Raw genomic sequence first — 21,671 nt, forward strand, 5'->3', positions numbered from 1 at the left:
CTCCACTACACATCAACAACCATGTAAGACCATGTCTCATGCAGAGGATCCAACTGAGGAGTCAAGAGAGAGACCCCCAACATCCCAGAGACCCATCAAGCCCCACCATGAGCGCCTCCATCCCACCAGGACATGGGTGCTCAGCCCTGACAGCCGAAGATGAAGCCCTGTAGGAACCTCAGGCTGCATTTGCACGCTGTGGAGTGAGGTGATGGGTGAGGAGGCACCTACCTGGGTGTACAGGTTCTGCTGTGGATAGGCACTTCTGATGGGGTACATAGCGGTTTGGTACGGGTTCGGAGACGGCGAGTAGGGAGGAGGTGCGTTGTTACTCTGGGTCGGTGGGACCTTGTAGGGAGTCCCCGCAGTGTACCCTGCCAAAGAGAAGGGGAGTCCAAGTGAGGGTGAGGATTCCCAGCTGCAGAGCTGGCCCATGGAGAGAACATGAGCAACCCAAGCTGCTGTTCATGACGCGCCGGTTGCTCGCCGGGCATCACTCAGCATGGAGGAGACACCAAGCTGGATGAGCATCTTCTGATGTGCCATGAAACACACCAAGCTGAGACCTGAGTCCAGCACCCAGCCCCTGGCTAATCAATCACAGCAGCCAGGCCTACATTCCCTACCCAGCCCAGCTGTGGCTCTTCCCAAAACCAGTGGTCCAAACCTGTGCATTCAGCTCTGGGTCCCCCAACACAAGAGGGACATGCAGCTGCTGGAGCGAGGCCAGAGGAGGCCATGGAGATGCTGCGAGGGCTGGAGCAGCTCTGCTCTGGAGCCAGGCTGAGAGAGCTGGGCTGGGTCAGCCTGGAGAAGAGAAGGCTCCTGAAGGGGAGACCTGAGAGCAGCTCCAGTGCCTGAAGAGGCTGCAGGAAAGCTGGAGAGGGGCTTGGGACAAGGGCCTGTAGGGCCAGGCCAAGGGGAATGGCTTGAACCTGCCCGAGGGGAGGCTGAGCTGAGCTCTTAGGCAGAAGCTCTTCCCTGTGAGGGTGCTGAGGCGCTGGCACAGGGTGCCCAGAGAAGCTGTGGCTGCCCCATCCCTGGCAGTGTTCAAGGCCAGGTTGGACACAGGGGCTTGGAGCAAGCTGCTCCAGTGGAAGGGGTCCCTGCCTGTGGCAGGGGTTGGAGCTGGAGGAGCTTTAAGGTCCATTCCAATCCAAGCCATGCCATGATTCTCTGATTAATATTTAGGTGAAAACAATGGATGCCTTTAAGTATTCCATGAAGGTGGATAGTTCTGAGCAATTTCTCGTCCTGCAAAGGAGGACTGCGACCATCAGCTCACTCTCCAGGTTGGAGAGGCACCCCCAAGTGATGCTCAAGCATCTGTCCTGCTCCCCTCAGGCTATTTGCCTTAGCAACAAAAACAGCAAATCTGCTTTATTGCCATTAAGAAAAGCCATTTCTCTGCTCCATCAACAGGCACCACAGGTTGCTGCCAAGCCAGGAGGAGCAGAGAGCCTCGGGAGGACAGTGGGGTGGCAGGCACAGGCATCAGGACCAAAACTGATCACAGTATTCCAGCGGCAGCCTGACCAGTGATGAGCACAGTGGGACAGTGACACCTTTATCCCTGTGGTGATGCCCTTGTTGATGTTCCCCAGCACCCTGGTGGGTTTCTTTGCTGCAGCCGCTCACTGTTCACTCCTATGGAGCTGGTTCCTCCATGTCCCTTTCCCAGAGCTGCTCCAGTCAGGCACATCCCAGCCTGTGCTGCTCCAGGATTGGGTTTGCCCAGGGGCAGGACCTGACACTTGTCCTGTTGAGCTCCGTCAGGTTCTTCCCAGCCTGTCCAGCTCACCCTGCAGGGTGGCTTCCCCTTCCCAGTGTCCATTTCCCCACTGAGTTTGGTGCCACTGGCAAACTTCATCAGGGAGCACTTGATCCCATCACCCACATCACTTATGAAGACACTGAGCAGTGTTGGGCCCAGTATCTACCCCACCAGTGACAGGTCCCCAGCTGGAAAAGGAACACAGGGCGTCAGAAGGTTCACCACCACCTCTGGATAGTTCCATACCCACCACACACAGCACTTGTCTAGACCATAAAGTAGTGGTTTCCCCAATCTAATCCTAATCTAACCCTCAAGAACACTTGAAGTTGTGCTTTAAGGGGTTTTCTTTTAGGGCAGACTAAAAGCTGAGCTGCTGCCATGGGATGCCTTAGGCTGCATCAAGTGTGCCACAAAGGCATCAAGGCGTTGGTCACAGCTTAATGAACAAGTAAAATAGGAATGGTAAGGAATCTGCTCACACAAGCAGGGAAGAACATGTACGATGGGATGGCTGCTGGGAAATGGTATCCAGCTCTTGCAGAGGACTGGGAGAAACCAACCTTAGAGCAAACAGGCTCCAAAGACCGTGTAGGATGGAGAGGAGAAGCCAAGGCTCAGCCCAGCAGTAAGATATCCAAGCACTCAAACATAATGAAGTCATTTACTCAAGCACTATTCAGGGCAGCGATTAATGAAGGCAAAGCCTGCAAGGCTGCTAATAGCCCACATTATCCGCCCAGCACTGCAAGGGCGTGAAGAAAACAAGCTTTCTAGGAACTCCCAAACAGCATCTCACCGCCTCCCGCTTGCTGCACATCGGATCCAATGTGTTAATTAAACAGCAGAAGAGCTGTGACCTTTTCTTCTGACTCACATTAGCAGGAGAGCGACTATCTTTAAAGGAGAGATGGAACTGCAGGTTCTGAAGGGCTGCGTTCACCACAGAGACATCATGAGCTCCTCCAGGGACCCAACAACGTCACCTACAGAGCCACCAAGCTCCTGTTCAACTTTACCCATTTTCTTCTCTTCTGAACTCCTTTCTTTAAGGCAAAGACCTTGGATGCCAGCTCTCAGCATCACGCTTCATTTCTGATGGGCGTCTGGAGCTGTGGACCAGCTCAAGGCTGTGCAGTTTCAGCACCTGAACGTTAAGCCTTGATGTGGCTTCCCAATTGCTGAATCATGGACAATTTATCTATGATATTAAAAGGGTATTAAGCATAACAGCCCATGGAAGATGGAATCTGCCATGTTTTCCCAGACAGGTGGTGGATGCCCCATTCCTGGAAGCATTCAAGGTCAGGCTGGATGGAGCTTGGGGCAACGTGACCTACTTGAAGATATCCCTGATCACTGCAGGGGGATCTAGGGTTGGACTAAATGAGCTTTAAAGGTCCCTTCCAACCCAATGAATGGAATTCCATGATTCTCCTTGAAAAGGGACATCCCTACCGTCCACTGGGTTAGGGACACTACCCCTCACATGGTGCATGAGCTTGGCATGACAGCTAATTTCATGCTAGATCAGATTTGACCAAGTTTTAAGTGTTTGGAAACTTTCAGCTTGGAATTAATAGAAACCTTGATACTATTTGGCAAAATTCCCTTGGAATTTAACCCATGCCTGGATGTGCTTTCTCCTTCCCACTGCACCTCCAGGCTGCTGCAGGGGAGATTCCTCCTTCCAAATCAGAGAAGGCAAGAGCAGATACCATGGTAGAAACGGGTTTGGGGGCAAAATCTGGCTGTGGCCACCAGTGTGTGGTCACTGGGCAGCCCCATGCAGGCTGGTCTCATTGCCAGAGAACTGGCTTGGGCACATTGAATTGGGAAATCAAATTTAAGACATAAAGCCCTGAGGTTTTGGAGACGCTTCACCCATCGCTGTGGTGGATCTCTGATGGGAGATGCTGCCTTAAGCACAGGCTCGGAATAATCAGAAGCAGTTCAGGTTGGGCGTCCCAAACTGGATCTGTCCTTTGGCTCCATCTCAGCACCCTCCCAGGGAAGAGCTTCTGCCTTGTATCCAACCTGAACTTCCCCTGTTTCAGTCTGAACCCATCACCCCTTGTCCTGTCACTGCAGTCCCTGATGAAGAGTCCCTCTCCAGCATCCTTGCAGCCCCCTTCACACACTGGAAGCTGCTCTGAGGTCTCCACGCAGCTTCTCTTCTCCAGGCTCAACAGCCCCAATGTTCTCAGCCTGGCTCCATACAGGAGCTGCTCCAGCCCATTAGAACCTAGGAGCGGTCCCACCTCGTGCTTGCAGCACACCCCATGCCTCAGCTTTAACAGGCAACATGAGGGCAAGAGCAGGCAAGAGCAGTTGGGCAGGGGCCAGGGGACACCCCACATAGCAGGGGAAGCACCAGGGGCCTTATGTGGGAGCTTATCACCCCTCCTGGAGGCACTGTTGGGCCTCTTAGGGGATGAGATTACAAGGCTTCAGCTGGAAAAGCCTGTTTAACCACGATCCATAAGCAGCATCTCCTCCCCCTGCCCCTGAGCAGCCAGCTTGAGTTAAAAGGTGGGAATTTCATCCTGGATTCCTTGAAAAACAGCCTGGAGTTTGGAATTCTCTGTTCTAAGGGAATAGGAAACAATCTCCCTTTGTTTTTATGACATATACCGTTCTCCTCTACCACAGAGCATCACCACTGCAGTATACACTTGAAATCAAGCCCAGGTTGCTCCTGGGGACCAAACACTTGGCTGAAAGAGGCCTTCACCCTTCTCCATTTGACTTGTTCCTCTGAAGGAGCACTGGGAGGGTCGGTGCTCTCCTCTTCATGCTCCTTCATGGTTTGAACACATGAATAAAGGATGCTACCTTGTTTTGAGTGGAAAAAAACACAACATTTCATCCCAGAAGGGAAGTGCAGCTCCGACTGGACATCTCAGGCAGAAGGTGACAGATCTGCTACACGGTGCAGAGTGAGCAACCCCAGGATGTGCAGCATCCTCACTGTGTCAGCACACAGGCAGGACACACAGACACAAATGATCCCATCCATTTCAAACAGGCTGATCCCAAATAACCCCATCCCAAAGTAATCCCCAAGAGGGGAGGGAAACAGGCACAAATCAACCAAGGAAAACCCCAGAAGAAAAGGTTTATTTACTGAATGCTGCAGAAGAAGCCTGGTAAGTTCTGTTCTCGGTGCCGGTGTCCACTGGGAGGTGGAAGGTGCCCTCCGTGGCACAGGAGGAGGAGGTCTGTGGCCAGGCTTGCTTCATCAGAAGTGTAGCTGGATGGAGACAGAGAAGAGGTGTCACACACAGCAATGAACAGACTTCCCATGCTTAGGTCACATCTGGACCACTGTGCTGCTCTCTTCCTTTCCCCTCCCACCTTTCAAGGACAAATATCCATAGGAATGTTGCACCATGGTTCCTCTTGTCCCACCTCATCCCCACGGAGGGATGGTTTGCAGCAAACCAGTTCCTTGGCTTCCTGAGCTAAGAGACCTGCATGAAGATCTACAACAGAGGGACACTGCTAGCAAAGCCACCAGCCCTCCCCAGCTACCACTGGTCGCCTCTGTGCATATGAACCAGTAACGGTTGTCCTTGCCCTTTCCCAGCTGGAAAACAGGCTGAGCCGGGTGTGCAAGGCATTTTACCCCCAGTAAGACCCTTTGAGATGCTTGCATGGCAGATGCCACCAGTGGACAAGGTACTGGTTGCTGTGACTGTCCCATCGCTTTGTTTGGAGGTCCTTAGAAAGCTTGGAAGGGACAGTGAGCAAAAGCAGCGGCTTTGGGAAGGCCGTCCTGTATCCCAGTTTATGGAAAGTAATTTATAAAGCCGAGTGTGATAACCCAGAAGAACATCAAGAGTCAAATCTTGTGGGATTTGAGACACAACCAGCAAAATTCAATGAACCAGCACTGGCTATACCAGTATAGAACCATAGAATCGTTAGGGTTAGAAAGGACCTTAAGATCATCCAGTTCCAACCCCCCTGCCGTGGGCAGGGACACCTTAATGCTAAATCATATCACCCAAGGCCTCATCCAACCTGGCCTTGAACACTGCCAGGGATGGAGCATTCACAACCTCCCTGGGCAACCCATTCCAGTGCCTCACCACCCTCACAGGAAAGAACTTCTTCCTTATATCCAATCTAAACTTCCCCTGTTTAAGTTTGAACCCATCACCCCTTGTCCTATCACTACAGTCTCTAATTAAGAGTCCCTCTCCAGCATCCTTGTAGCCCCCTTCACACACTGGAAGCTGCTCTGAGGTCTCCACGCAGCTTCTCTTCTCCAGGCTCAACAGCCCCAATGTTCTCAGCCTGGCTCCATACAGGAGCTGCTCCAGCCCCTGCTCATCCTCGTGGCCTCCTCTGGACTTGTTCCAACAGTCCCATGTCCTTTTTATGTTGAGGACACCAGAACTGCACACAATGCTCCAGGTGAGGTCTCACAAGAGCAGAGCAGAGGGGCAGGATCACCTCCTTCGCCCTGCTGGTCACGCTCCTTTTGATGCAGCCCAGGATACGGTTGCTTTCTGGGCTGCGAGCGCACACTGAAGCCGGCTCATGTTCATTTTCTCATCAACCAACACCCCCAGGTCCTCCTCCTTGGGCTGCTCTGAATCTCTTCTCTGCCCAACCTGTAGCTGTGCCTGGGATTGCTCCCACCCAGGTGCAGGACCTTGCACTTGGCATGGTTAAACTCCATGAGGTTGGCATCAGCCCACCTCACAAGCGTGTCGAGGTCCCTCTGGATGGCATTCCTTCCCTCCAGGGTATCAACCGAACCACACAGCTCGGTGTCATCGGCAAACTTGCTGAGGGCGCGCTCAATCCCACTGTCCATGGCAGCGACGAAGATGTTGAACAAGACCGGTCCCAACACCGATCCCTGAGGGACCCCACTCGTTACTGGTCTCCAGCTGGACTTGGAGCCATTGACCACAACTCTTTGTGTGCGGCCACCATACAATCATAGAACCATGGGACTTTAAAGCTCATCCAATTCCAGCCCCCTGCCATGGGCAGGGACACCTTCCACTAGAGCAGCTTGCTCCTTCCCAAAGTTGATGCCTCCAGGAAAGGTTTACCAGGTCTTTTTCTGCTTCTCTTTTTTGCTTCCCCCCTGAAAGTATGGATGTGCCCTAACTCCTTGTGCCAGGCTCACCTCGAAGAATGAACCATCCCTGGCTGAAATCCCACCACCTCCCAACGGAGCTCATCCATCTCCTGAAGGCCTCAGCCAGTTCTTACAGCTCACTGCTCGCCACAAGCTGCTCAGGACATGATGATAAAAGCTCCAGGTTTCCCATGTCCCACAGGATGTATTTCACACCCCCAGCTACCAAGGAAGGAAAACCCAAGTGAGGGTTGATTGATCCTCAACAAGGCACTTAGTGATCAGAGCTTGCTGTGAAGTTGTGGAGCCACCAAGTCAAAACAAAGGACCTTTGGGCAAGAAAGGGGAAACACAGGAATTCTGCAGGAAGGGAACCATTTCTGACAGCAGAACCAGCCAAGGTTAAAGCAGAAAGAGGAGCTCTTTGGGAGAGACACCACGGCCTAAAGGAGGAGGCGGTGGGTTCCTTATCCTCCCACTGGCTCCATGAAGACTTCATAACTCCTTCTCCCAAGCACGCTCCTACCCTGAGGAGGTCAGTGCTAAGCCCCAAAGAAGGGACTCTATGACTTGGTGAGGGCCTGCAAACCTTTCTGCATCCCAAAGGCAAGAGCGATGATGTTTCAAACCCCTCCGATAGCTCTGTGTCTGCTCAGACTCCTAAGCAACCCTCTCTGAAGATGACAGTGGAGTGCACAGGGCTGGAAGTAGGGGACAATTAATTGAGGAGGCCAAGGAGGAATCAGTGCTGGTGCTACAGCCCATGGCAACAGCAACACGGGTCCTAATGGTTGGACACCACAGAGAGAGCAAAGAAGCACTGCTGTTGGTCCACCAAAACCTCATGAGCCCCCTCTCCTAATGTGGGACAGAAACAGAGGAGCATTGAGGACACCAGCAGTGATGTTTCCCTGGACAGCATGGCAACCATACGCTGTGTGGGGATGGTCACGGGTGCAAGATCTGCCTGGATGATGCTCTGCTGCTTTCTCATCATCTCGAAGAGAAAACAAGAGGTTCTGGAGAGATTTAAAGCACAGTTTCTCCTCCATTCAAGCACTGATCACGTTCTGTTCCAAGCATGCGCCCTCTCCCAGAGGTTTGTGAGCTATTAAGGATTTCCAACCCACCTTCCTTAGTTTTCCATGGTACGCTGCACTCCTGAACATCACACTGGAGGATTAACTCCCAGCACTGAGACAGAACCACTCTTTCACTCAGGCTTTTCTTCAAGATCAGATTCATCTTTGCCTCTGCTTTTCACAAAGGTTTTAATATCCAGGACTGATGAGACAATTTATTTAGGTGTTATATGGATCCTTCCTCTGGGGTTCCTGCACATCAGAGCTACTAAAAAATCACAGCAATTTGGGCCTGAGATGGCCGGAGCTTGCATTAAATCATGGATCCTTGGAGAATCCATCACTTAAAGCTACACAGAAGGTGAAGCAAGGAGGCTTTTAGGAACATTAACATCTCCTGGTCCTTAGCAAAAGTAACGATTCACAGAGGTTACAATCCAGCCATGACTATCTAATATTATAAATATCAGATTAACTGTGGGCAGTTCTGGTGTCCTCAGCATAAGAAGGACATGGAGCAAGTCCAGAGGAGGCCACGAGGATGCTCAGGGGTTGGAGCAGCCCCTGTATGGAGCCAGGCTGAGAACATTGGGGCTGTTGAGCCTGAAGAAGAGAAGCTGTGTGGAGACCTCAGAGCAGCTTCCAGTGTGTGAAGGGGGCTGCAAGGATGCTGGAGAGGGACTCTTCATCAGGGACTGCAGTGATAGGACAAGGGGTGATGGGTTCAAACTGAAACAGAGGAAGTTCAGGTTGGGGATAAGGCAGAAGCTCTTCCCTGTGAGGGTGCTGAGGCGCTGGCACAGGGTGCCCAGAGAAGCTGTGGCTGCCCCATCCCTGGCAGTGTTCAAGGCCAGGTTGGACACAGGGGCTTGGAGCAAGCTGCTCCAGTGGAAGGGGTCCCTGCCTGGGGCAGGGCGCTGGAGCTGGAGGAGCTTTAAGGTCCCTTCAACCCAAACCAGGCTGGGATTCTATTTGTGATGGATAGAGCCATGAGCCTCCTACAAGGTTTGCAATAAGCTTAATTCCCCAGGCAGCCCCATTACTGTGTTCTTGAGTGCCTCAAACTGGTGGGACCATTTGTTCTTAGAAAGCTTTTCAGGCTCTATGGGATATGCACCCCCTCACACCTCAAGATACCCCCCTTAGGGGACCTACTGATGTCTCTAAACAGCCAATGGGCACCTATAGAGGACAGCTCAAAGCACTTATGTGGGGAAAGATGATGCCTACGCTCTCCCCCTGCAGAACAACGTTTCCTCCAGGGAGGACCCAGAAGCAGGAATGGGGGGTTAGAGCCTCCATCCTGCCCCACACCATCCCCATGGACACCCCTAATTTCCTCGGGCTGATTTTAGCAACATCTATTCAGCTCTGTGAGGACAGTGGAGTGATGGACGAGAAGCATTTGTCTTCCCTGCATTATTAATAAACGCAGTTGAAGCATGAGCCAGCCTCCATGTGAGATGTGTGTGTCCTACTTTCAGGGAAAGAAAAAGGCTTATTTTTAATGAAGGAAGTTAAACCAGCTCAGGAAGACGGAATGCTTGGGAGGGAACATGCTCCAGGCTTAATGAACTTTTAAACTGGAATGCCTCGTGTTTCTGCAGCACTGATTTGAGGCACTCGTTTTTATATGCTCAAAAGGGATTGTGTTTCAATAACACTGGCCTAAATAAGCAGGCTCATTGCAAGCAGCTTTATGCAATGCTGGTGTTTTGCAGTGATCTTGGAGCTTCCCTTGTGTCTCTCCCTCTCAAAAATGTGGAGAAACACAAGAGGAGGACCACATGAGGGAGAAACGGGTTCCAATGTGGATGGGAAGAAGTTCATTCCCTTGCTTGACACAGGGCACAGGGCCCCTTTGGCTGAGCTGTTATCTACGCCTTGGGAATGGTCACTTTGAAATATCCTGGTGAAGAATTTACCATCCCTTTGGTGCTCAAACCTTAGCAGATATTCACCAGGTACCTGACACTGGATGATCTTCAGGTCCTTTCCAACCCAAACCATTCTGTGATTCTATGATTGTACGACACTGAGAACGGGAGGATTCAAGACTGGGTCCAGTTACCATCCTCCTTTCCTCACTGCTGCTGGACCTGCAGGGACCAAAAGGTCTCTGTAGACTTCTCCGAGCTCCTCTCCATGTCTCCTTATGCTTCAAGGGAGGGTTGGATGGGGCTTGGAGCAACCTGCTTTAGGTGAAGGTGTCCCTGCCCATGGCAGGGGGCTGGATCTAGATGATCTTAAGGTCCTTTCCAACCCAAACCAGGTTTGAGGCAATTGAAAAGTTCAGAATGCTAAATCATTACATTTTCCATGTGGATCCCAAGGGCTTGGGAACCATGAGGTCAACAGAAGAGGATGAGCATCACCAGCTTCTACTGTGGCATCAAGGACTGCAGTGTGCACAGCTGGAGGCCCTCAAGGATGGAAGCAGATGGCACAATAAGTAGCAGCTATTTGAAAACCAGACATTGAAAACTAACCACCACCAGTGTCCTTCCCTTTGGGTGAACCACAGCAAGGGCAGGAGCAGAGGGCAGCCTTCACCTTCACCTTCACCTGGTGGTTCATCTCTTGCTATGATTTTGCATGGCAGCCAAGCAAAACTCATGAGGTTTGGGGCAAGAGGCACCCAACCAGAGAGAACTCAGCTGAGGAACACCTTTAGGATGGACCAGAGGGGATGATGGAGCTTGTCCAGAACAGCTTCTTTCAAGACTGACAGCTCACCTCCAGCTCCATCCCACAAGATCATCAGTCACAAGCAAAGGATGCTCTTCCCACCCTTTTCAACCTCTATTCCAAGCACTATTAAGAGGCACATCTGCCCAGTTAACCTACATATGGAGAGTCAGCTACCCCAGCAGATGAAACTTGGGTTTGTGACTGCTTTTATAGTGATCCTGAGGGACTTCTGACAGCAGACACCAATCCCCAGCCAGCCTGGAGGGTTGAAATAGAACTTTGTTGGTGGATGAGATGCTTTTGAAAGCAGCCGTTCTGCTGGGAACACAGAGCATCTCCACTTTAAACATCTAAAATCCCATTTAAATACAGGTCAGAATTAGTCTGCTCTTTCTGAACCCAGGATTTTAAACACAAAGCTGATCCCCTCTGAGTTGCAGTGGGTTTGATGGGTGGCAGGAACCCCAGTAGCAGGTTCTTCTCAATGGTGGAGTTATTCCCAGCCTCCTGTATGACAGCAGCTGATTCAATCTGAGTAAATGCTCCCCACATCGATACAGACAACTGGTTTTAACTCAGCCACTGAACCAGAGTACAACTTCAACTCCGTTCCATTTAACACAGTTGAGGACACTGCCCGCTCTGCTGCATGTACCCACTGCTGGAATGATTTATGGAGCTTATTTTAGAATCATGGAATGGTTTGGGTTGGAAATGACCTTAATATCATCCAGTTCCAACCCCTGCCACGGGCAGGGACCCCTTCCACTGGAGCAGCTTGCTCCAAGCCCCTGTGTCCAACCTGGCTCTGAACACTGCCAGGGATGGGGCAGCCACAGCTTCTCTGGGAACCCTGTGCCAGCGCCTCAGCACCCTCCCAGGGAAGAGCTTCTGCCTAAGAGCTCAGCTCAGTCTCCCCTCGGGCAGGTTAAAGCCATTCCTCAGTGGATCTGCTTCCCAGAGCTGGGAACGCAGCATCTCCCTGCGGCAGAATCAGGATCTTAAACCCCATAACTCAATGAAAACAGGGAGATGCAAGTAGCTTGAAAAAGCCTCTATATTTAAGCAAGGGCTGAGCCTGGATTGCCTCTGTAGCCTTCGCTCTGCCTCTAAAGATAGCACTCATGGACGCTGTCCTCACTCCCAGCATCACCCATGAAAAAGCATGCATGAAAGCATCTTTTCTCCTGGCTGCACACAAACAAGCTGAAGGCTCTCAACCATGCCTCCAACGAGATAAATCTCCAAAGAGTGGGGGGAAAACCCCTGCCCTGATATTAAATTGCCCCGATTTCAAGAGCTGTCTCATTATTTATGGCGAAGCAAGGGGTTTCTGCACAAGGAGTTGGGTTGAGGAGCACCAAGTTCAATCTTCCCCATTTCCTCACTTATTTAGTGCTTCGCTACGTGGGGTTATGCACTGGAAGAGTGCTGGTTTGGATGCACAACGACCTGTCAGCCTGCTGGAAATAAGGAGGTTTCTAATATAGAAATCATTAAAAGCATCTGTTAAGACCCACAAACAGAGCAATGAAATGTAAATGTCAAGGTTGCTGCCCAGGCTTCCTCGCTTGAGTATTAAGCAACGTAACAAAAAGATCTGGTGAGGAGGGGACACAGAAATGATGAGAGGCTTTTCCTTGAGAGAAAGCAAGTGGGTTAAGATTAGGCTTGTACTTCAGAAAGGGAGTGAATAAAAGGCTGGCTGGCACAAAGCAGATTGACCAGGGCTTTCCTTTCCCCTTTCACATCATGCAAATGTAAAGCAACAGACAATGATTTGCATTGCTTTAAAGAAAGGAATACGGGAGGAACTGGAGCTTTAATTAATCTGCAGTCACTGCTTGCTGTAGTGATAAAATATAGCAAGGATCAAAGCACGGGGGAGTTGAAGCATCTGTAATGAAGGAGAGGACACCCACGGCCACAGCCAGCAGGACAAAGGTAGGGGAAAATCAAAGTCTTTGTGGGGTTGTGCTTATAAGAGCAGCTGACTAAGGTGGTTCGGGGTGGATTATTCCATCCTGAACAATGTGAGGAAGCTTCTGAAGGCAAATGTGGCTGTATTCAGGGAGGGCAGACCAAGGGGGATGGACAACCTGGTCCTTGCTGAGTGTGGGGGCTCCTTTCTGCTGGGTGGAGGACACAGGTTGTAGATGCCATTGCAGGAATGATGGGGATCAAAAAGAATCACAGAATCATAGAACAGCTTGGGTTGGAAAGGACCTTAAGGTCATCCAGTTCCAACCCCCCTGCCATGGGCAGGGACACCTCACATTAAACCATGGCACCCAAGGCTTCATCCAACCTGGCCTTGAACAGGGATGGAGCATTCACAACCTCCCTGGGCAACCTCACAGTAAAGAACTTCTTCCTTAGATCCAATCTAAACCTCTCCTGTTTCAGTTTTAACCCATTACCCCTTGTCCTGTCACTACAGACAGGGGTAAAGAGCTGCCCACGGGCTCACTGCTGCTCACCTGAGTGATCCCCAATTGCCTGGTGTCTCACAATCCCTGTGTGTTTCCTTCTTCTCAGTCTTCTTGACCATTTCTTTGCTGCCTGCCATGGGACATTCTTTCTTGCCCTTCTTGTGAGTGCAAGCAAGTTCTCTGTTCAGTAGAACGAGGCTTGTCCCCCGGCCCACCCCAGAACTACACTTCACACACCATCCAGGTCCCATTTCTCAATGTATTCCTACTATCCTAACCCATGACAAGAAAACAACCCCATAAAACATCATCCTAAAGGTCTCCTTCTCTGGGGGTATCTCAACTATGTATCAGAGTTACCTGAGAAAGTATCTACAACCCTCTTTGGGTTCCTGTTCCTCATGAGCATGATGGACATCCAGGCAGGATGCAACTCAAGCTCTGCTGGTAGGACAGACAGGAACCCATGGAGAGGCTAAACCTCCTCTATAGGGAGGTCTCTGTTTCTCTCCACTGAGTACAGAAGGACCTGGGCTCAAAGGCTTAGAGACCTAAGGTCTACATAGCTGAAGGGAACCAAATATTCCCAGATGTGGCAAATTGCTGCAAGATTTCCTACTTGTTTTTTTTCCTTCTTATTTTTCATTTGGAAAATCAAACCGAGCTGAAATTAAATCCTTCCAGGGCAATGTGTGCATTCCACCACGTTTTTGCAAAGAGAAGTATTTTGTTTGGAGAGCAACACATCATTCCTGAGGGTTGTTTCCACACGGCGTCCAATTGGAGCTCCCAAGGATGGTGCTGGAGATGTACAAAGAGCAATACAGCTCCCCCCCCGAATTCCATGTCCTGCAGTGATTTGGTGCTTCCCCTCACCTGGGTGTCCCTTTGGGAATCAATGGTGGAGCTGCTGCCTGCACGAGTGGCTGGGGACAAGAATTCCCCAGAGCACTTGTGGCTGCCCCATCCCTGGCAGTGTTCAAGGCCAGGTTGGACACAGGGGCTTGGAGCAAGCTGCTCTAGTGGAAGGGGTCCCTGCCCGTGGCAGGGGTTGGAACTGGATGAGCTTTAAGGTCCCTTCATCCCAAACCAGTCTGGGATTCTAAGTCCAGACCCACAGGCAGCAATGCTGCAGGATTTACATCCCTGGCTGAGCAGGGAGGATGTTCCCAGCCTCTGGCAGGACAAGCTACTATTAAATGTGTGGGGTTTTTAATGCTAGGAAGCTCTTTTCACTTGTGTTATATCCCTCAGGGGAGGAAAACTTGTTTCATACTACGCATTAATGGGAAGAAATCACAGAACCATGGAATGCTTTGGGTTGGAAAGGACCTTAAAGATCATCCCGTTCCAACCCCTGCCATGGGCAATGCACCTGAAGACCCTACCAGAAGCCAATAAACCCAAGTAAAAGCCAACAGATCCCTCACAGAGTCATCTGCAGGAAACAGCTTGATTCAGCAACCTTGCAAAGTAAAACTGCATTGAAACTGTGATGGGGAGAAGACAGCACCAAAAGGTTCTGGCAATGAAGCCCTCATTCCTGCTTGATCAGCTTGGAAAGCTCCTGGGATCCATGGATTTTTATGACAAGTGGGAGACTGAAAACTTGGCAATGGAGAGAAGAAAGGGATTAGGGAGATGGACACAAGGTCCAGCTTTGTGCTCCTTATGCAAGTGGCTATTTCACTCCAGGGACTACTGAACACTCAGCTGAAAGAGGCTTTATTCAGGAGGCTGCAAATCCCACAGCTCTCCGGAGGTGAAGCCTTCACAATAAACATCTTGACCAACTAAAGAGCCACAAGGTCAAAGCGAAGGGGGAGATATTATCTTTCAGCTCCAGTGTGTGCTTGGAAATGGGTGAGAAAGAGATTTTTGGAGGCCTTTTTCATGCGAAACATGTAAAAAGTCATGATTTACAATCACAGAGGGGTTTGGGTTGAAGGGATTTTAAAGCTCATCCAGTTCCAGGGACCCCTTCCACTAGAGCAGCTCGCTCCAAGCCCCTGTGTCCAACCTTGCCTTGAACACTGCTAGGGATGGGGCAGCCACAGCTTCTCTGGGCAACAAAACCTCAATAGGAGAGTTCCTTCTACTCCTTTTCACTTCCTTCACTCTGGACAAGAAATACCTTTTGAAACTGCTACTTAGCCCTTGGGTTTCTCCCACCCTTTGCCATGCGAAGAGCTTCCACAGAATCATAGAAACACGGAACGCTTTGGGTTGGAAAGGACCTTAAGATTATCCAGTTCCAACCCCCCTGCCATGGGCAGGGACACCTCACACTAAACCATGGCACCCAAGGCTCTGTCCAACCTGGCCTTGAACACTGCCAGGGATGGAGCATTCACAGCTTCCCTGGGCAACCCATCCCAGTGCCTCAGCACCCTCACAGTAAAGAACTTCTTCCTTAGATCCAATCTAAACTTCCCCTGTTTCAGTTTGAAGCTGTTACCCCTTGTCCTGTCACTCCAGTCCCTGATGAAGAGTCCCTCCGCAGCATCCCTTCAGATACTGGAAGGCTGCTCTGAGGTCCCCCAGGGAATTTGGCTGAAAGCAGAGAAGCTAAACCAGGCTTCAAAAACTCCAGGTAACTTGGTCCTTCTGAAGGGTTGGTTTCAGCAAAGTGCTTAAATGTGGCTTTGACTTCAGGGATTTCTGAGTGGAGGCCTACCAGAAGTCTTCAGTTCCAAAAAGGAAAAGACTTCTGTAAAGGTTTCCAAATTCGGGCTCAAAAGCATAGAAAAGCAACGGATTGTTTTAGTAGAGGAACTCAAATATTCCTTACTAAGCACAGAACATGGGTCCATGCTGTGCTGAAGACGACTCCTTTTGGAAAGGTGGGAATAACTCCATGAATCCTGCTTTGGAGTAACTGCTCGGACTTCAAAACAGTGGCAGGTTCAGCTCTCCTGGAATAAGAAGTGTCCTTGAAGTTATCTGACAGCAGCCCCTGTGGTTCATTTAGATTCTGTCCTAATCTCCTACCATTGGCAGCCCTTGGCTATAAGCATTTCCCCTGTCTCTCCACCTCACGCAGAGAGGTGTTCGACCCCAAAGTGATGCACAGGGCATGACTGGGTTTGCCACCCAGATGCTTTGATGGCTTTTGCCTCTCCAGCTCTCTCCAGCCAGGAAGGAAGGTTGTGGATGTGTGAGTGTCCTTCCCCATCCAGACCTTTCTTTGCATCCATAGAGCAACCAGAGCCATGGGCTCAGTACGTGCCTGGCCAAGACAGAACAGCAGAAACCAGCCAGAAGGGAGGTGAGGAGAAAAGGTGCTCAGCAGGGAAGGGGAGGAGCTTGGCAGTTCTTGTTATGGCCTTTTGTTAATAAAACCCATGGCTAATAGAGGAATTCAAGTGAAAAATGGCTTTGTGGGTGACAGGAGAAGCCTCCTTCCAAGGAGAGGAAGCAAAGGAACAAGGGAGACACTTGTTTGGGAAGAGGTGAAAAGGACAGACATTGTTGGCTGAGCCAAAAGAGCTGTAAGGCTCCAGACACCAAGAATGAATGGACTGGACATTGCTTCTCTAAGCAAGGACACGTAGCCTGTGCTAGATACGAGCAAGAGGGAGCAAAGAGGGGGATGTGAGGCACCCCAGCACATGGCAGGGGGTTGGAACTGGGAGATCTTAAGGTCCTTTCCAACCCAAACCATTCCATGATTCTATTCTATGACACGGTTAAAGCAGTGGACTGGGGAGATCTGTTTTGTAGCAGCTCTCCAGAAGGATGGAGGAGAATTTGCCAAGGCTGGAGATGGCAGAGAGCAGAGTGCCAGGGTAGGGCTGAGCTATAGAGGATGAACATCAGCCTGGCTGGTAGGGTGGTTCATGGAAAGCTGAAAGAGGCAGATGACAAATATCTCCCAATGGACACACTGCAACAGAGACACGAAACAAGTGTCCAAGCTTGGAATGCCAAAGGAAAACAAGATCTTATGGAGAAGAGTGCAGCTGGGGCTGTCAGAGACAACCAGCACAGCAAGGCTAAGGCAGAAGGGTAAGCAAGTCTGGCCAGGAAGAGCTTGCTGCCTCTTTGGAAGAGCCATTTTGGGGTGGTGTGAAGGGTGGGAGCTGGACAGAAGATGACCCTAGGACAGACTAGGGTCTGTCAGGAAAAGACAGGACAGTAAAGACACAGCATGGGAGATCCAGACACCAAACAGGACAGGGTTGCTACCATTTCTGCACCTATGACATGGAAGGAGGAGGGAAGGACGAGCAGAGGGAAGGTGAAGGCAATCCTGGGGAGACACCAGGCAGTATTCAGAAGATATTAAAAGCCGTCAGTGTGCAGGTATCACAGTGGTGAGGATTGTAAAATCCCTGGGATTAGCATCAGGATACAATTCCTGGCTCAAAAATACTTTGCAACACAGACAAATATTCCCAGTGAAGGGCATGAAGTTAATGACCGAGTTAGGAAGGGAAGAGCTCAACACAAGCCCCTTCCCTGGGAAGTACTTGCTGTCAAACACATGGAGCTGCTGGATTTTGACCAATGAGCAGCAAACGGGGAATCCTCCTGGACCCTTCAACAACATCCCCAGTCTTGTCTTCGTACATAGATCCTTACCTGGGGCGTAGCCGGGGCTGCTGGTTGGATACATGTTTGGGTTGTAGGCTGGAGCAGCGGTGGGATAGCCCGTCGGATAACCTGCCATGAGAAAGAAGGAGAAATTATGGTCTCATAACACGGAGAGAAGAGGACAGCATCCTTGGGGAGCAGCACACAACCTGTGCGTGCAATGAGGCCATGGGCACAGCTGAGAGCCAAAGCCCAGATGTATTCTCAGGCTACAGGAAGGACTCTGAATGCGCTCCGTTGGCTTACAAGTGACCCCATCAATATTTCACCCCTATTCCTCTACAAAAGGAGTGCAACGACCAGAATGCAGAACACAGGAATGCTCCATGCGCTCTGCAGGAAACCAGGGAGGAAATCCACACACTGAATGCAGAATGGAGCTCTGGGATAGCCACCAGCACAGCTCTGCTTGAAAGGCTCCCCTTGGCTGCTCGCAGCCATCGCGGTTTGACCACTGGAGCATTCGCAGAGCTCAGCACCCTCGAGTCCTCAGCGCACAGCACTTGCATTAACCAGAGCCTCTTGCTAAAGGGAAGGTGAAGAGGCTGCATGAGAAGCTGCCAGCCCCAATATTCACCCATGGCTGCACAAGTGCCAGCCTGGGAGGGACACGATTACCTGCCAGGCCACCTGGAAGGAACACACGCGGTAGCTCCTACCCTTTGAAGCCACAGGAGGCTTTAATGGGCACTTTAGGAAAGGTTGCAGAGCACCTTCAGTTCTCATCATCCTCACTCGCATCGGTCATAGGGAGGTCAGGGGAAAACATCAAAGCACTCAGACACATGGAGGCTTGGAAACCACTGCAGAGCCAAGGCCCTACGTGCACCTATGCACACTGCAGATGTCCTGCACTGAACTAGAAGCTCTTGTCCTCCATGACAGCAGGGGGATGGAACCGGATGATCTTAAGGCCCTTTTGTACCCAAACCATTCTATGATTCTAAGACCCCAGACAACAACCTCCACACCTCAATCTGCTCCGGTCTGCTTTTGTTTACTGCTTCACTTCCATTTCTTGGAAGTCTTCCCGACTGGAAATGGCAACACTCGGATAACCCCATCCCTTCTTACGTGCTCCTGCGTAACTCCCTCTGACACACCGAATGGAACACGTTCGTCTTCCTCTGCTGGCAGAGCCTGCCTCTGCTGTGCTTCCCCGCCACGGCCACTGCCCTGCTTTATCTGTGCATCTCGTTGGCCACCAGCCCAGAGCACAACCAACCCCATGGCAGACAAAACGACCCTTGGAGAGTCTTTCCACGCCAAGCTCCACTGACGCTGCCTGCTGGTTGCCAGCAAAGGCTGCAAAGCGGCAATTAGCGCCCATTCACACCCATCGCCTTGATTTTGCTCTATGAAACACAAGCAGGGGTGGGTCTTTCCTCCCCCGTTCCGAGCAGGAAGATGAAACCCGGCTCCATCCCTCCCTCCCATGGCCCAAAGCTCATTTGCTCCTTAGCAAGGTGCAGATTCCTCAAACCTGGCACCCGGCACAGAGCCGATTCCTGCGGCAAAGTGGGGAGGTTTATCGGAATAAATCTAATGCACCACTCCTGACCACTGGGCTGGAATAAATGACTGTGTTCTACCCTCTCATTTTCATCACTGATATATTTGGCTTCTAAATCAGGTTAATTAAAAATTGCTGGAGTTAATGTTGGATAAGCAGCAGTTTAACAGACTTTGTGTTTGGCTTTTTTAGGCTACATAAAACCATGCTGGCATCGGAGGCAGGCACATACAGAGCAATCAAGAAGCTCCGTGCACAGTTATTTGCAGATCCTGTGATTGCAAGCAGAACTTTAATGAGGAAGATCTTAAATCAGAAACATCCCTGCCTCCTCGCTGCTTCATCAGAACATAACCCTTTCTTTTCCAGTATATCCAATGCTCCGAGGTCCTCTGGTTGCCTCTCAAGCTCAATGATCTCCTGACCAGTCTGGCTGGGGGCGTTAAACCAACTCCAACTCCCTTCTTGACCACAAAAGTGGTCAATTATATTCCCTGTAATTCTCTCAACTGTGTTTCTACACCGGGTTTTACCTCCTCAGGTGCTGATAGCCTTGCGTGCATGCCATGGTGTTGGCAAGTCCCTTGCTCATCATCTAGGGATAGGATCTAGATGAGAACCTCCTGGGGCATCAAGAGGTTCTTCTGGTCTTTGCTGCTCATTAATCCCCTCAAAGAATTCCTGAATCCCATAAACTACTGCAGTAGTTATAGAATCTTAGAATGGTCTGGGTTGGAAAGGACCTTAAAATCATCCAGTTCCAACTCCCTGCCATGGCGTTGTAACTCTGTGTAGAGTTGCCCCTCTACTGTGCTCTTGTGAGACCCCACTTGCAGCACTGGGTGCAGTTCTGGGGTCCTCAACATAAGAAGGACATGGAGCTGTTGGAGCGAGGCCAGAGGAGGCCACGAGGATGAGCAGGGGCTGGAGCAGCTCCTGTATGGAGCCAGGCTGAGGAAGTTGTGGCTGTTGAGCCTGGAGAAGAGAAGCTGTGTGGAGACCTCAGAGCAGCTTCCAGTGTGTGAAGGGGGCTACAAGGATGCTGGGGAGGGACTCTTCATCAGGGACTGCAGTGATAGGACAAGGGGTGATGGGTTCAAACTGAAACAGGGGAAGTTCAGGTTGGAGATAAGGAAGAAGCTCTTCCCTGTGAGGGTGCTGAGGCGCTGGCACAGGGTGCCCAGAGAAGCTGTGGCTGCCCCATCCCTGGCAGTGTTGAAGGCCAGGTTGGACACAGGGGCTTGGAGCAAGCTGCTCTAGTGGAAGGGGTCCCTGCCCATGGCAGGGGGTGGAGCTGGAGGAGCTTTAAGGTCCCTTTCAACTCAAACCATTCCATGATTCTGTGATTTCAGGCAGAGGGTATCTGTGTACTTAGCTCTTCTTTCTCTTTGTTTTGGGTTTAACTTCTGCTTGGTAGGAGTGCGTCTTGCTTATTGTGGCATCTTTTGTTGTTCTGAAAGCAAGTGATGGCCTGTTTCAGGATCATTTCATTCCAGATAAATGCCACTTATATCAAGGAAGCTTTAATAGCTTCGGACGTGGAAAGATGCAGCCAGCCCTGCTCTGCTCTATCTTCCTCTCTGATCTCATAACCTTTGGGAAGTGCTGATCTCCAGCAAGAAAACTTGTCCTTTCTATTTTAAGGGGAAACCGAGCTGGGAAAAGAGCAGGGAAATTACTGGTGGTTTGCTGCTTTGGGGAGACAATGAAAGATAAGAGAGAAGCAGAACCTGTGACAATATGTGCCAGGTGAAACAGGCTTGAGAATACCCAGCACTCAAACCCCTGGGTTTAAAACCTCAACACTGGGTTTAGAAATACAAGAGATATTTCTATACCTTTTAGATTTTTCAATAGGATTTAGGCTTGTTGGCTCTTCTTCATCCCCCAAATGACTACAAGCAAGCTGCAATCCCCCCATGATGGTCCCCATATCTTACATCCCCTGGTGCATAAGACAAAGCCTGGGTCCACTGCCCAGGGATGATCCAGGAGAGTGGCAGTGCCAAAGTATCTGGCATCTTGCTCTGATTTTCCCCATGGAAACCCTATGGGACCTCCTGCAAATCCCTGTTGCTCCTGCTGACCCCATTCCCCTCCTGTCATGTCTATGTTGCCTCTTGGGTGAACTTGATGATCTTAAAGGTCTTTTCCAACCTAGCTGATTCTATGGTTCTCTTCACCTTGCATCAGAGAGAACAGCAAGCAGGTAAAACCCACTCGTTTCATGTTGAGAGCTGCTAATCTTCATGGGCTTCCTGCTGGAGACATGGGGAAGTCAGGGGCACAAAGAAGAGATCCTTTCTTTTCTACCTATATGGATCTGCACATGATGGGACCGTGCCCCTGCTGAGGCTTGGGGCCCGATTACAGCCCTGATGCAGATGGAAAGCAAATGAGATGAAACCCTGTTGAATAAAAGCCATTAGATTTCCTCACCGAAGAACTCGGGAGCTGGTTTCTTGCTTGAGTTTAATTTAAT

The 21,671-nt window shown here is 50.6% G+C and overlaps 1 protein-coding gene across 2 annotated transcripts in view; it reads right to left on the minus strand.

Annotated features, from left to right (window-relative positions):
- The window catches only part of FAM168A (family with sequence similarity 168 member A), a 122,178-nt gene that overhangs the window by 5,708 nt on the left and 94,799 nt on the right, over positions 1-21,671 (minus strand). For both annotated transcript variants that reach the window (XM_057405264.1, XM_057405265.1), the window contains 3 exons: positions 17,665-17,745; positions 4,902-5,027; positions 232-374 (listed from right to left, as the gene is read on the minus strand). In XM_057405264.1, coding sequence (XP_057261247.1) covers positions 232-374; positions 4,902-5,027; positions 17,665-17,745 — 350 coding nt within the window. The remainder of the gene's footprint in view (positions 1-231; positions 375-4,901; positions 5,028-17,664; positions 17,746-21,671) is intronic.

The sequence above is a fragment of the Pezoporus wallicus genome, unplaced genomic scaffold (assembly GCF_028554395.1).
Source record: "Pezoporus wallicus isolate ANWC-B61680 ecotype Strahan unplaced genomic scaffold, APGP_CSIRO_Pwel_v1 contig_12807, whole genome shotgun sequence".
Classification (NCBI taxonomy): domain Eukaryota; kingdom Metazoa; phylum Chordata; class Aves; order Psittaciformes; family Psittacidae; genus Pezoporus; species Pezoporus wallicus.